The following is a 16621-nucleotide window of genomic DNA, read 5'->3' on the forward strand; positions in this document are numbered from 1 at the left end:
AATAAATATACAAAGGTATGATATTACCAGTTTAATATGATATAATATAATAATGGGTGTGACAGTGGAATTGGATCCAATGCTTTAATAAACAACAATATCCCTATCCTAATAAAAAGCTTACTTTAAGGATTTCTATACTCTACAGAAACTACTAAAGTCAGTACTATAACAAGAACGACTGCAAAAAGTTATAAGCATAGAAGAACAGCAACTGCATAAAATGATGAGCTATATAAAGACAGTAATAGTAGCTGCAGAAATGCAGTAATAACGCTTAATGCATAAGTTAAACACAGATCAATCTTGGTTGAAGCTGTGGTGTTGTTTGATCGGTGGACCAGTGTTTCTAGTGATGTTTCTTTAAGACTGCATGCATTCGGTTTCTATCTTAGTTAAAAACCTACTGTATTTACAGGAATACTTACCAAAATGGGGTACTAAATCAATACAAAAATATAGTGTCTCGTATCTACATTAATTTGAAAATTGATTGCAGAGTTATTGCAACGTAAAAGCGTATTTTAAAAACTTTAATGCTATTATTAGAATAATTATTATTATTAGAAAGCACGCAGGTCTGGAACGACACAAAATCGCTTTGCATGTCTTGGTCTTATTCTTGCTTGCTGTGTAACACTATATAGTGTACAGTAAGGTTATATGTGTGGTTTTTGAGTCGTCTAAAGACTTTAATACAACAGAACTAAAACACGAGTTAAATCAAGGAAAGGTAATGGGTTATTAGAGTCACAAAACATAATTACCTACGTGCATTAAACTTAAAACTTTTCAATATTCGTCGTGTTCTTAATGCTTCGACGCATCTAAACTTCTGGCGTGTTCTCTGCTCTCTTCTCTTGATCGAGTCACGACGAAGACAGGAGCTAATTGAGGTTGTAGCTCCCTTCCCGTGATGCACAGGGTTCGTGACCCCGCTCTCTCGTGAAGCTCAAGAAAGAGATGACGGTGGGCCGTAAGTTCATCCCTCGGCCTTTACGCAATAATAAAACTCAAACGTGACACAAAAGGTCTCTCGGCAATCTTACTCTGTGTCTGACACACATTTAGGTCGGTCGAAGCCTCATTAAAATATAGAAAGTTATTATTATCATTTTTTTATATGGGAGGTATTCCTTTAAACATTCAATATTAACAGTAATAACGAATGAAGATGTTATTAATTTATTATTACACTTTGACATAGTATAATTTAGCCTCCTGGGAACCTGCGTAAAAAAATCGACATGGGGTTTCAAATAAAAATATGACTTTCTGTTATAGAGCATTTTGTACAAGTATGTTTATTGGGCATTTTTGGGAGACACAACAAATGAATAGGGAAAGAAAATATATTACAATATTACTATGAAATATTATATATTATTATGAAAATCCTGTCAATTATAACTCTCATTATTACACTACTTTTTTTTTTTTTTTTTTACCTAAAAAACATATTACATGCAAATTAAAAACAGTTTATATAATGGGAAACCCAGTTTATGGCAATATTGCACACATCATATATATATCATCTTTATACAAAGTTGGGAATAAAAATCCTGAAATCTAATAATGCAATAGTTTTTTCCTATGCATGTCTTTTTATATATTTATTTATAAAATATATAAATCATATATACATTTCTAGTACATCTTTAAATTAATATAATTCATTTTTTTTATTAATTAGTTGTAGTAGTAGTAGCATGTCTCCTTTAATGCAATATAATATATTATCATATATGGATGTTATAATAATAATAATAATAACAGTATAAATGCAGGATGGCTTTACAGTGCTACTCCCCTCCATACAATGGACTTGCGTATTCAATGCTACACTGAACTATATAAATAAATAAGTAGGGCAGGATTTAATCAGATTGAATTTCGACGCATATGTCGCCATAAACCCTTAAATTGTGAAACTGTCAAAAATAGCCTGGATGACATTCAAGAGTACTGCTAACCAATACTGCGAGGCTTATATGGGATTTTGAGCCGGATGTTTTTGTATGTATCTGGGGAACAGACAGGGCTTTAATACCACATAAATGCAAAGACATTCGCCACAAAAAACCAGGCAGAGGACAGCCTGCAGGTAGATAGACATCGACCAGTAATGCATCTCCACGAGGACGGCTGTTAGCTGCTTTAATGCACTGCGACAGCTACTATAGAGGGACATTTGCTGGACCCGCTTTTTACGTTTTTAAATCGGTCGTACGAAAACAATACGGCTTGAATGCGGACGTAAGAGGTTAGAATGACTGAATGTGCTGAGGTTTGAAGGGTAAGGCTGACAAAAGATGATCGCTCAAAAAATCAGCATCGTATTCAGAGACATGCCAGAAACAAACAGAAATGCCATGTTTGCCTACTCGTGCACGCATTTGTCCTGATTGCTATTACACTTTCTACAATGCTACGTAATAAATAAATAAATACAGCTCTGCTCCGTTGCTGTGCTCGACAGTCCTTGCGTTCTGCTCTTAAATGTGTTTGAACGAATCATTTGAGTCAATGACTCAGTTGCTGAAACTGCAAACTATTATTACTACGCTAAACTATGCTATACTGTTATATTATTTTATACCGCTATTATCTTTTATGGCAGAAATAGTAATAGTAGTTTGCGAATAATTTGATCCACTTGTTAAGACTCCTACTTGTTAACCTACTCGTCGTTTTGGTTTTAATCAGTATGAAAGTACATTTTGATGCAGCTAAATTCTCAACGAAACAGTTTTGGTTGTTACATGTTACCGTTTCTGCTGTCACGCGATGGAATGAATATGAAACAGCGACTAAAACACGACCCATTAAGACCGCATAACCGCAACCGAGATGTGAATCTGCACAAATTTCTTTTCCTCTCTGTGTCCACATACTGCATTTTGATGCAGCTAAATTCTCAACGAAACAGTTTTGGTTGTTACATGTTACCGTTTCTGCTGTCACACGATGGAATGAATATGAAACAGCGACTAAAACACAACCCATTAAGACCGCATAACCGCAACCGAGATGTGAATCTGCACAAAAATCCTGATTTATAATCCAGCCGTTGGCTGATAGCATCAAACAGGCTACGCATAAGATAAAGACCATACGCGCTGTGATTTCAGCTATACTTCCACGTCAAATTAGAGAAGCGACATAGCATCTGTTTTAAATGAAAGTGAACGACAGACTTTGAGCCCTGGAAAGTCACCATCACGGGTAAGGTCAAGGGTTAAAAAGAAAATGCGCGCTGTGTTAACCAAGCATTATTAAAATGAGCACCATTAACATAAACGTGCATTCATTTTGAGCTCATTTTACATTTAACACATTGATGTCCCATTGAGCGCAACTCAAATGCATTCATTGTATCTCCGTGCTGCATTAAAAATTCTGCAATGCAAAGTTGCTTTCGTCAATGCTGACCTCATTTAATTAGTAATTAAAACTAGAAAAACAGACAAGACTATTGAAAATAGTCCTTTTAAAGGTAAAAACGCCTCTGTGTCATGTTGGAGAAAGGCCACGTTACCTGACAGCACCGTGAAAATGGCGGCAAAAGCATTCAGTTTTAGTCCATCGATGACGTTTCCAAAATGGCAGACCTCGATGGACATGAGGATGCCTCCGGTGGCCAGCAGTAAGATGTAGAGACACTCGGCTACGATGCAGAGCCACAAAACACCTGTGAGGACACCAGAGAGAGAGAGAAGAGATGCGTATCGAGGGAGTCCGGTTCTATGGAGACGGGCAGCGGATGGAGCCGCTGATTAAGGTGATGTGGAGTCACAGACGCTCACGGAGAACGACAAGCCCAACCGCTGGGGCTCATTTAGACGGGCCTCCCATCGGGGAGCGGCTGAAACATTTATACAGCAGAAACTTGACGCTAGATTTAAAAGGAGATTTCAACTTTGAAAGCATGCGAACGCGTCTACATATTTCATAGAGTTTGGCGGAAGTCTTCGTGCTGTCACATGCACTTTGGGTGGGAGGATGACAACAACATCCACCAAAGGGTGGAAGATGTAGTCTAGTTTTATAGTTTCAGACAGCGTAAATGAAAACAGGGCCGTGAGGGACCAACTTTCAGTCCAATTTGCTAAAAATAAGAGGTACTTCTGAAAGATTATATCATATCTTTTTCGTTTTTTCCCCCAATTTGCATTTATTTGATCAAAAATTGGGATATGTTGTTCAAATTTAAATGACTGTTTATGTGAAAATGTTAAAATGTAATTCATCGCTGTGATCAAAGCTAATTTTTCAGCATCATTACAGTTTTCGGTGTCACAGGATCCTTCATAAATGATTCTGATATGCTGATATATGGTGCTCGAAAAATATATGTAAAAATGTAATTTATTGCTGCGACCAAAACTAAATTTATAATCTAATATGCCGATATGGTGCTTGAAAAACATTTCGGATTATTATCGATGTTGAATACAGCTGTGCTGCTTAGTATTTTTTTGTGGAAACCATGATATATTTTATTTTTAAGTGTTATTTTAAACATTTTATCAGTTTAATGGGCCATGAAGTAACGTGTAATATTACCATATACAATCGAATTTAATTAAATAAATATGCACATAAAATTTGAAAATATATGCGGCTTTACATTTTTTATATAACTTTTAGTTTTGTTTTTTCTTTGTCTTTATTATTATACTGAACGTTTAAGCACAGACTACTCATCAGCAAAACTCAAGGATATCATTAGACTAATACGTGCGTTTCATGTCAGGGATATAAATCCTAAAGATGATTATTTCTCACTCTTGATTTAGACTCCAGCTCCGTCACGGTCAGAGCGGAATGAGCTGAATTACAGTGAGGAGTCACCCTGTGTCATCATCTTCACGCTTAACCATCATTATATCTGATGGATCTTTAGTCTGGATCATGCATCTATCAATTACACTGCGCTAAAAACGCCTGCCGAGAGAATGAAATCGCATCGACGCGTTCATATATCTACATGAATGAGAATGAGGCAGGTGTACGGCTGGCAGAAAGATAAAAAAAAAAAAAAAAAAAAATCAAGCTTGATTAAAAGTGACCGGACCTCCGGACAGCAAATGCAAAACAAAATCGGAGAATCGTTTTCATTGGGGACACCGAGCGACAGCCTGTTTAAAACGTCGTGCAAAATCTGAATATTCATAATGAAGAGAGACAGGCGTACCTCTCTCGTGAGGAGGAGCCACGTTTATGAAGCTTCTGCATTTCTCGCCTGAAAGAAGAAAACAAAGACATTCCATTGTTTTGATGTGTGAAAAAATCTTTGCTGCTTTGAGAGAATGTAAAACCTGGTAATTGGTTAGATGTAAGCAATGGTAAAATATCACACTGTAGTAAAAAAACATTTTTATGTCAATAAACTTTCATTTTTCATATTCATATTCATATTCTCTCTCGTTCTCTTGCAATATGCAAAACAAGCCTTTTAGTAAAATATTATGAAACATTAGCATTTTTAATTTATGAAAACGAGCATTTTCAAATTTTATACATTTTATTTATTGCAGTTATGTGCACTTAATCTATGTTTTATGTCGTTATTTTAGTGTGGTTTGTGCTTGCACTGTATTTATGTTCTAAGATGGATTTTCATTGTATTTCCATCGCATTTTACGGTAAAAAAAAGTTGGCATATGGAACATTATATGATTTAATCCCATACAGTTATGAACTGTACAACATAAATTACCAAAAAGCCATTATATAATACTGTCACTGTATTTTTACAGGGGTTTTTTTTTACTGTAAAATTACCAAAAAGTACACATAAAAAATAGAATAAAACAGTAAAATCTATCTATCTATCTATCTATCTATCTATCTATCTATCTATCTATCTATCTATCTATCTATCTATCTATCGATTTATTTATGAATAAAAAAATCCTTATAAATAGTAGAAATATTAAATACAGTTTTTTTCAGTATGAAAGCCCCAGGTAAGACACATAAAAATAATAACACACTACAAAAACTGGCAATGAGCAGTATCATTGTTACAGCATTTATTTAACTTTTGTTAAGTGATACCAAAAAAGAAAGAAAGCAAGCATTTTTCAAACATCTAAAGGTAGTCGTAGAAGAAAAGCAGCTGTATGAGTAATGGATATAGATATAGGTCAGTAGGTTTAGAGATGCGTCCGATAACAGAAAGAATGCTCTAATTAATTCAGATCACCAGTCAAAAGGTTTATGACAATACATATATGATGAAAACAAGAGGTTTTTGAGCTGCTATTCAGGCTACAGCGTCCCCTGACATTAATGAATTTTAAAAAGGAAACAGGCTTGTTTGATAGTCATCATATTTTATTTAGTGATGTTATGAAGGCAAAAACAAGGTTCATGAAAGTCACTAGCTGAATATTCATACTGCGATGGAGTTTGGATGAAGCAAACCCAAATAACAGGGAACGCAGATTTTCACGAATAGTTTTAAGGGTTATGAGACAAAACATTCTTCAAGTAATGTTTAAAGAACATTCTTATAGCACAGTTAATATTTGTCGTATTCTCAGAATGTTGAGAGACAACGTTCTTATGTTCTCGGAATGTCCTTATAACGTTATCTGAACGTTATTAGAACTCTTCAATAACGTTCTTCGGTAATAACGTTACATTTTCAAAACGATACAATGCAACGTTCCTGGTCTGCATAACCAAGAACAGCATTGGTTGTGTGTTAAAAATGCATGTTGTGAATGTCGAGGGAACGTTCCGGTGTAACATTCTCCTAACGTTTTCGAAATAATAGAATGGAATGCTCCTCTAACGTTCCCATAACCTTCACAAAACATTCAGAAATAACGTTTTAAAACGACAGAATAAAATGTTCCTCCAACGTTTAGATAACGTGCTCCTAATGTTTTTTTTTTTTAAATGAAACAATGGGATGTTACTGTAACGTTCGCATAACCAATACGTTATCGTTAATGGTCGCTTTTAAAAAACATTCAGAATTACCATTTATAACACTTTCAAAATGACAAAATGAATTGTTCTCCAAAAAAAATTTAAGCGATAAGAGAACATTCAAATGTAACGTTCTCGCGTTCCCGTAACGTTCTTAAATGTAACATGCTTTCTACGTAGAAAAGGACGTTCAAACGTTTAAATAGCATTAACTCAACAATAACTCAATGGGAACGTTAACGAAACGGTTTTTTTGCCGTTTGCCGCTCTGGTGTGAGGGAAAACCGCATCCTTACCGACAAGGTCGACGTTCTGCTCGCAGGAAAACCAGATGCCGGTGTGGAACTTCCTCAGAACAAACTTATCCTCGCCGGTCTCCCAGATATACTGAACCAGCCGGCTGTCGTTGATGTTCGAGCTGTTGTATCTAATGCAGTGCGTCTGTTTGACGGTCACCGGTCCGGTGCAGAAGGGCTTGACAACTTTCCGGTTCCCCTCGCACCAGTAGCTGGTGGTCAGCGCGGAGATGGCGAGGATCAGCGCGAGGAAGTTCAAGGTGAGCGCGAGCGAGGCTCTCCGTCGCCGGTCCATCCCCGGATCCCGTGTGGTGTTCAACTCCGGCGGTGTGTCATGTGTTTCTCCTCTCGCTGCTCTCGCCGAGCTCCTGCGCGCTTCATTCCCCGTGTGATGTCAGACGCGCAACGAAAGCACGAGGTCACTGCGCCCAGTCAGACATCCCCCGTCAAATATGCAAATCGGCTCGAGAAGAACCCTGGAAACATCTGGATCTCCTTCCTCGCGGGCTGATACAACTTTGCTGTTACCTCTGGCGTCAGAGATAACACCAAGCACTTTTTATATCCACCGAGTTCAGGTTCAGCGATTCATTTTTAGGTTTAGGCTGGAAAAACGTTAGTGGGAATGTTGTTTTGAGATGTTTCAGGTTATGACCATCAGCCATGGGGTTGTTTACTGGTAGCAAAGACGTTCCACTAATAGCTTTCACCCAAAATATTACCAATATTGCCAATATAACCAAGCGTTATTTCAATATTTATTTTAATAGGAACATCTAAAATGCCATTTGTATGGTCCTGACGTGAACGTTATTTGAAGGTTAGCAAAAACTTAATTAAAAATGTTGTCGTGTAAACGTTTATTTGTGATATTCTATCCTTATGAGAACATTTAAATGCGAATAGCATTTGAGAATGTTGCTCGCAGAACATTTTCCCAACGTAATGAGAATAGGCTATCAAATATTAATAATGTCGTGAGAATGCTCCTCCATAAACAGCCTACTTTGGGAATGTTTTGTCTTAACTTATATAACTTGTTTCATTTATATATATATCCCTTGGTTGGGAAGGCACTCCATTATTTCCCCCTTGTAATTTCTCAATATGGGTCAACACTGCCAGATACTAAAGCAGTGTGTCTGATGTCAAATTACTGACAAATCATCTGTTCTCTTTGATGAATGAATCAGTTGAGATTTCAGCTTGTTTTCCAACCGACTTCATCTCCATCTATTGAAATGTCTCCTCAGTCTGACAGGGATGACGCAATAACCATATTTCATACGTGACGTTTTCAAGCTGCTAGTAGGACCTAAACAGAAGTAGATCGATTTCCCACAGAATCCCGAGCAACTCTCCAAGTTCACAAATTATGTTTGTGACAGAAAATACAAACGCAATTACTTCTCTAACCTATTAGCTAGAGTTTCAAAATAAAATGTATATTACACAAAAACAAACTGTAATCTCACCAGAGTCTGATGTTGTTGAGTGCATAGCAGGTCAACATTATGCATGGTAGTTTAAGGTTTTGCGAATAAAAATGTAATGCAATAAAATAAGGTTTACACCAAAAAGCTTGTAGCATTGTCATTGTATTTTACAAAAAAATAGCCACCGCTAGAAGCTTTTCACTGGAAAATTAAGGGAAAAAGTACCATTAAAATGCAAAATGCTACCCCCTTTTTGACAACACACTCTTATCTATCAGAAAAACAACATTTGTGTCTACTGAGTGCTTCTGGAGATGTTGTTGAATTCATATCAGGTGCATCATGAAACGAGGAGCATCAGGATGAATCTGTATGAGGTAACGCAGAGAAGACAGGAGGTTTAAGTGGTTTTAAAATATAACTGTGATAAAAATTTCTATAAAAATCAATAGAACACATCAATAAAACCATACATTTTTAGAGTACAACAGAGTGTTTTAGTAACCATATCTGACTCATTTTAAAATGGAAACATTGCCATTTTCCCCTTTAAAGAGCTCATTTTTGGTTTGTTAAATGCTTCTGGAGATGTTGTTGAACTCACACTTGGTCAATTACGGAAGGCGAAGCATCAGGATGAATCTATGGGAAGTATTAAGTAGCTGAAAGAGGACCGAAAGAGGAAGCGCCCCTACTATGGATTTTTGGAAAGGACCTTTCATGCACAGCTCCAAGTGAACGAAAACATCCAGTTTTATCTTAAAGTGCATTGTCTATAAAGTCATTGTCTCTCAGAAGAAAGAGTCGGCTCTGAATCATTGAAATGAGTCATTTTTAGAAACGAGTCCCAAGCTGTTTCATGTTGACCGCTGCCTTGATTTTCGCATTGGTCTGAATAAAAATGCAAAAGATGCCGCTTTCGGAGCGTTGAAAGCTCTTAAAGGAAATCGACCAATCACCGGAGGGGTTCGGAAAAATATAAAAATGTAAAACCTTGCATGCATGTCAACCTGTTGTCTGGGACTCCCAAAGCCAAAACACGAACCTATCATAACCCATAACAGCGACGCTTTAAAAGATACAGAATAAAAACATGCCATAATTTCAATAGAAAATGACACTTAAATGTTCATTTCTACTACATCGGATTCGCTTCACGGTGGAAACGCTGCTGTTTTCCAATCTGCTGGTTTGTGGGATGGCGTTTGATCACGGGTTTCTCGTGAAGGACCTTGTGGAAAACAAACTGCTTCATTTGCCACCTAATTCATTTCTCTGTGTTGGGTAAGAGGCCGGGCTGATCAATATTAGTGACAGAGTGCTGAAGGATCTGAAACACCCTCGTGTCGACCGGACGTCTCCGGAGAATGAAGCCAGCGTCACTTCGGTGGAGCTCACAAGTCCTCGTCCTGACAAGCCGATACCCAAGGGCAGAAAACTTAAGACGAAGCGTAACAGATGCGTCACGCTTTGCGCACACGGTGTTCATGCAGCGATGAACATGATTTTGTGTCCGAGACGTCGCCGTGCGCCTGTTCGCTGTACGTACAGTTGTTGCTTGAAACATAATTGTGTTTTATATTATTGCCTAGCTATCATTATGCTGATGTATCTGTGGCCTGAATGAGCGCTGGGCCAGGAATGAGCGGCAAACTATCAACAAGAAGAATGTTCCAGTTAGATTACGGTTTACCTGACCCTCGGGAAATCACTTTGGACCCATCATAAGTGGATATGGGGAAAGCTGGGAAGGGTTTACACACTCACATACATACACATATGACACGGGGATCAATATTGTAAAGAGAACACAGAGCAAGTGATTGAACGAGACTGAGCATTAATGAATGGTAAAACTCTTCGTCAGTCATATAAAATGACTTGAGGGTGTCATAGGGACAGTTGTTTGCTTAATTAGGTGCAGCTTAGCCATTTACAGAGGATCGTTTAATAAAACGGTGAGCGGCGGTCTAATTTTATTACTATGTTGACAGCTTTACCTCCGGCAGTATGTGTGCGGATACTAATGCAGTGCAGTACACTAAACATGTATGCGATCAATATACAGTTTTTTTCATTGCTTTAACGTTTTTAAAATGTTAAAAAGGTTATTCAACATACAATTAGACTCTAAGTTTGCTCTAAAGATGCTGTTTTCCACTCTCAAATAAATGCTGATAGCAAGTGAATTATAGAACTGACCATCAGGATGACTCTATATGATTAAAACGCAGGATGTATATTACAGCGAAACCATATATTTTTGTCAGGAACATACACTAAATATTCAAATCAATTTAAGACCGCAGCTTGTAGGAAAAATGAAAACTGCTTATTTTCATTTCACATTGATGCATCTTAGGTTAAGAACACAAGTTATGATATATCTAATATTTCTACCTCTCTATTGAAAATCCAGGTTAGTAAACCAGAAAACTCATAAAAAGGCGTTGTAAAAGCAATCCAGATCATTTTTACAGAGAGGGGTGTTCATTTTGCCCAAAATTCGAGTTAATGTTATCACTTTTTGCCAATTTTTTTCACATTATTCCCATTGAAATATGGCCATAAAAATATCCTGTAAGTGCCTCGTTATGCTATATTATCAGCATATACTGGTAATTTAAAAACCTTAACCTTACGCTCTTACGATCTTACGCTCCTCAGTTTCTGAGTGAGGGAAAAAAACATTACTTGTGGATAATTTTGGCAATATTCAGCGTTCAAAAACTGAGCTGCGCGAGCTAAGATCAATGAGGGCCACGATCAAGCAGTTCCGAAAAGAAATACAAAACCTGTGCTGACTGAACGAAAACAAGTTGATGAAAAAGATTGAATCCAAAATTTGGTTATAATATAGCATATTGAGAGATTTGCCATTTCTGAAAGACCAGTCATTTCAGGTAGCTTTTTTCAGCGCAGGGGTTTATTTTTTGGCTGAACGATCTTTTAAGTCGAGTCAAATTAGCTGGAAATTGTTTTCCAGTGCAGCAGCAGCAGCACTGTCTCCAGCGTTTGTGTGCTAGTAAACATCTCCGAGGAACGAGAACGCTGGATAACAGATTTCTGGGAGATAACAGACACTGTTTTGAAGCTAGATCTTCAAAAAAAGAAGCAACACTTTCTAACCCCCATAAAAAAAAGGCCTGTTTATGTTGTCTCGAATGCTTGTGGGAATGCAGACAGAGCCGAACAACATTAGCAGACTCAGTTGGAACAGCTATGGCTTTAATTGTCCGCCAAAGTTTGGTCTCAGACTGGTTACGAGCACGGCGGCTGCATTCGCTGACAGAACACACACACATTGTTCTGCCCGGAGAGACGAGGTGGAGGTCAGAGCGTCTTTTGTGTCCTCTATTCCAGCCTCAGTCCTCACGTCCAGCGCTCTTCTGATGAGCCGCGGTCGCTGGAGATGATGCTGCACACCTGCGCTCAGCGTCCTTCGGTGCACCTCAAGGTCAAATAAGGCTGGGTGTATATCATAACAGAACAATACGGATTCTCGGATCACTGCTTGGGGAAAAAAGACCTGCTTCCAAAGCGAATTGCGAATAGAGAAAAAAACTGTATTGTGTAATTGCTTCTGCCACAATATCTGCGCTAAAGCTCTGATTAACCGCGTCCCCTAAAGGCAAAAGTGCATTATTTACTCGTTAACTTTGACAATAATGGAGACATTTCGTGCTCCTAGTTGTGTCTCCTTCACAGCAAGCCATGGAGCTCATTATTATGTCCCGCTATCATAGAAGCTCATTACAATAAGTATGCCATTTATCAATCTTCTGCGGTGAGTTACAATTACAAGATGGCCTCGGAGAATGCGACGAAACTGAATTTAGGCTGGGTGGGACTGTTATTGTGTAACGTCAAGCGGGGGGGAAACGGCTTAAGGTTACTAATCTGAATATGATTTATGAGTCACAACGGCGAAGCATGACGACGTTTGTTTGTCTTTAAAGCATGGCCCTGCGAAGTTCGAACGGATGAACCTCTGCTCAGAGAGGATGGAAAAGATTTCTTACATTGCTGCGGGCCACAGGTGGCTGAAAAGACTTCTCAATCAGTTCACAGATATTATTCCAGTGGGAATGAAAGTATACCGTATCAAGGTACATTGAAGTTCTGGATGTGGATTACAATCACGGGGAAATGCATTTGGGCAGCGATGCATCAGAACACTTGTGTGCGTTTTTAAATATCATATACATGAAAGCTGCCGTGCAAAAGCTTTTTTGAAAGGAATTAATGCTTTTATTCAATTAGGATGCATTCAACCGTTCAAAAATTATGTTTTTTGATTTCAAACGAATCCCGTTCTTTCGTACTTTCTGTTCTTCAAAGAGTCCTGGAAAATAAAATGTATCACATTGATTATAATGAGAAAATAATTTCTTAAATCAGCATATTAGAATGATTTCAGGATCCTTTAGGATACTGAAGACTGGAGTAGCGATGCTGAAAATTCAGATTTAACCACAAACATAAATAGCATTTTAACACGTATTCACACGCACGCACAAAATTTAACCTGTAAAAATATTTTACAATTTTTCTGTGTTGTTGATCAAATAAATGCATCCTTGATGAGCAGAAGAGACTTCTTTCAAATATGTTCATTTCAGAAATGCATTTCATTACCCCCTCTTTTTGCTCGATGGCTGGACAACATTTGCATTCCAAAATATCAAAATGAACTTAAATATAGAAACATCTTTTATCCTTATCCTATAACATCTTTAAAGCATCTTGAAGTGCATTTGAGCTTCCCGTTTTGCCAGTATGTTTCGTATCTTAACATCAGGCTCCTTCAGAAACGTCTCAGTTCAATCGTGTCAGGAACTCATTTTCAAAAGAGACCTTTGCTACTAAAGGCAGCATGTCAGACTGACATATCTGGGCTAAAGTTTGATTTAGTAAATAGGCACCATTCTTTGACAATCATACTCCACTGGTGAGAAATAGCCAGTGCTGTGTAGGTCATGGAGTGCAGCCACTTACATTTCCTCCAGTGTTTTTAGCGTTGATCCTGCTTAATAGCTAATTTCATCCTGGAATTAGCAATATAAATGACAATAAGGCACATTTTTAAGTAAATTAGAATTGCGAAGGTATCTTCCCCACGAGAATGATTTTCTCAGAAGTGCTCAGAGTCGCTGATTAAAACGAATAAAATCTCAATTCATTTCAAACGTCGTTAAAATAAGGCAATACAGGCTTAATTAAACATCAATAAATGTTTTACTGAACCTTCATCTTGTTTGCAGCGCTTCTGTTCCCTGACTGAATGTTAATATACACAATGAAATGATCATTCAGAGCATCAGATTGAGTCAGAACAAATGAATAATAAGGTTAAAGAGCTCGTGTTAGCCCTTGGCAAAGGTATGCTCCATGTAAGTCGTGCTGGATTAAGGACCGGCCAGAGAAAATAAATAATGCATGTTAGCGGTGATGGAGAGCAGTCAGAGCTCAAGAGCGGCAGAGACACCTGAAGACGGATCGTAGAGTAAAGATGCCTGCAGCAGAAAGCAATCACAGCGGACTGTCAAAACTCTTCGATTAGGCAAGATTTCAAACCTGCAATGAGCAACCGAAAAATGCACAATATCAGTGTATTGTCACCAATGGAACAATTTTAGATTGATGTATACACTGAAGGGCGGTTTTCAGAACAGGTCTTAGATTAAAATAAATGCTAAAGGCTATCTATGCTGAAGTTTTCACTGACATCTTAAAATACATCAGCGCCATTGTTTGCTCTTAAAGTGCACACAAGTAATAATTTTTTTGTAAGGCACGTTTGAACTGAAAAGTCCTAATTTAACAAATGTCTAAACGCTATCTGGTCTGAGTATTTGAGACATTTGGTTTTATGCATTTACATTTGCATAACAATTGCTTTTTGAATAAATCGCTGAAGCACAAGCTCCATTCACCACAATAATAGAAACTCCTAAAACAAAACCATATCAGAAACCCTACCAATCCAAAACACAGAACGATGCATTTAAGCATTTTCTTACGCAATTTAGCCTTTGCATCGTTTCTGTTAATGCAACAAAAATAATTCATGTAACCTACTCCAACACAAACGGTTTAAGTAAAGGTCTATTTCACAAACGCGTGGAAAGAAATTAAGTTGACCAGATGTGGCAGAACTGTGTTTTGAGACCCTTAAGAACAGCCCTGAATACTAATGAGATGGCTGTTTAAGTCCCACTGTGACTGGAGACGAGTATATGTAAAAGTGGCTGATGTGTGTAATGTACATAAAACTTTCCTTCATTTCTGAAGTTCAGTTCACACTTTAAATTGGCTGGTGACAAAGCCGCTCATCTGAAACTTGACAAAAGAGACTTTATGTGGGTCAAGATCAAGAGCGAATGCTGGAGGCTTTCGACGAGGAAAACTCAGACAGAAACAAAGACACGCCAGAGACGTCGCAGCCATTGATCTCACAGGAACTAGCCACTGACAGACGACAGAATCTGTCGCGAGCCATGAGATATTAAAACCGAGAGTCGAATCAGTCAAACTTGTCACAACGAGTGTTGGAATGAAGCTCGAACCCTCACCTCGAGGCGAGAGCAGTCGCAGTCGGCCTGGAGAAACCCGCTTCATCAGACTCAACTATCTGCTGGTGGCCGCTCTCCATCACTGGAGTGAAATGGATTCCTGAAGCGGCTGGAGAACGGCTGATTGCCTGAGACCTTTAATTTGCCGCTCTCCAGCCTCCATCCACGCCGCGGGGATTCAGCCTCACCGCCGACACGCATCGCGCTCCACGCCGCACCTCACCGCCATCGCGCATTTAATGATGATTTATAATCCACAGCGGTAATTACCGCTAAACTCTGAGTTCTACATCAAAGACTAGTCGTTTAATGAGTTTAGCACCAGACTTCATTAAACATTACCTGGGGTCAAGAGCCGTGACCCAGATATCGAGTCTTGGGACGCAACAAAATACAGCAACTTTTCATAGACGCTCCATCTCAACTTCATCTGAGAGGTTTTTCTGCAGTGCGGGAAGAAACAGATACTTGCTGTTGGTGAACTCATTATTTCGAAGTCAAGGACTAACTCCGGGGCTTTTGTATTTTCTTCTGGAACTCGGAAGAGAAAGTACAGGTTTGAGAAAGAATTATGGGATGTCATCAAATTCGCATCACGTTTACGTTAAGTGCCCTACAGGAACACGCTCACTTATTTGTCATTTCTTTTGTCACTCAGCAGGAGTTTTTCTTGCCGTTAATAAATCTTAACCCAATAAAGCCTACTCCACAGAAACCCTCTATACTACCACATTGCACAAACACCTTGATTTGCCTTGCTTCAAAAATATTTGGATGCAAAAATAGGAATAACATTGACATGATTAGTAATACTTCCAGATGGATATATATGGACTATTTAATTATTTATTTATTTTAAATAATTTTTAATAATGTTATTTTTAGATAAGAAGTTCTTTGAACAAGCATTCCATATCCTTTACTTTTTTTTTTTTCTTTATATATATATATATATATATATATATATATATATATATATATATATATATATATATAAACCTTGCTGTGTATACTGCATTACGCTAACCAAGGCTTGTCATAGCATTTACATATCATTGCTCTTTTGTTGATGTTGATTGCTTCTATTGTCCTCATTTGTAAGTCGCTTCAGATAAAAGTGCTAAATGTAAAACAGAATTATTAAAAATCACATTGCATCAAGTTGCCTTGATTTTTAGGTTTTCACATCAATTTGTTTCGTACAGTGGAAAGCAAATGATTATCACTGTGTTATTCACAATATGCACAATGGAAAATAGATTACACAATAAGCTAAATATATAAAGAGCTGTCCACGCAGACACAAACATGCTCATTTATTGCATGCAAATCAGCTGTATATTGAATTGTGGAGGGTTATCGTCAA

The 16621-nt window shown here is 37.9% G+C and overlaps 1 protein-coding gene across 1 annotated transcript in view; it reads right to left on the minus strand.

Moving 5' to 3' along the window:
- gsg1l2b (gsg1-like 2b) overlaps positions 1–7787 on the minus strand; it is a 15514-nt gene extending 7727 nt beyond the window's left edge. Inside the window, exons 1-3 of the mRNA XM_043229962.1 lie at positions 7245–7787; positions 5201–5248; positions 3542–3694 (exon numbers count right to left, since the gene is read on the minus strand). Coding sequence (XP_043085897.1) covers positions 3542–3694; positions 5201–5248; positions 7245–7539 — 496 coding nt within the window. The 5' untranslated portion in view covers positions 7540–7787. The remainder of the gene's footprint in view (positions 1–3541; positions 3695–5200; positions 5249–7244) is intronic.
- Positions 7788–16621: the final 8834 nt, after the last annotated feature.

Source organism: Puntigrus tetrazona, unplaced genomic scaffold (genome assembly GCF_018831695.1).
Source record: "Puntigrus tetrazona isolate hp1 unplaced genomic scaffold, ASM1883169v1 S000000130, whole genome shotgun sequence".
In the NCBI taxonomy this organism is placed as follows: Eukaryota; Metazoa; Chordata; class Actinopteri; order Cypriniformes; family Cyprinidae; genus Puntigrus; species Puntigrus tetrazona.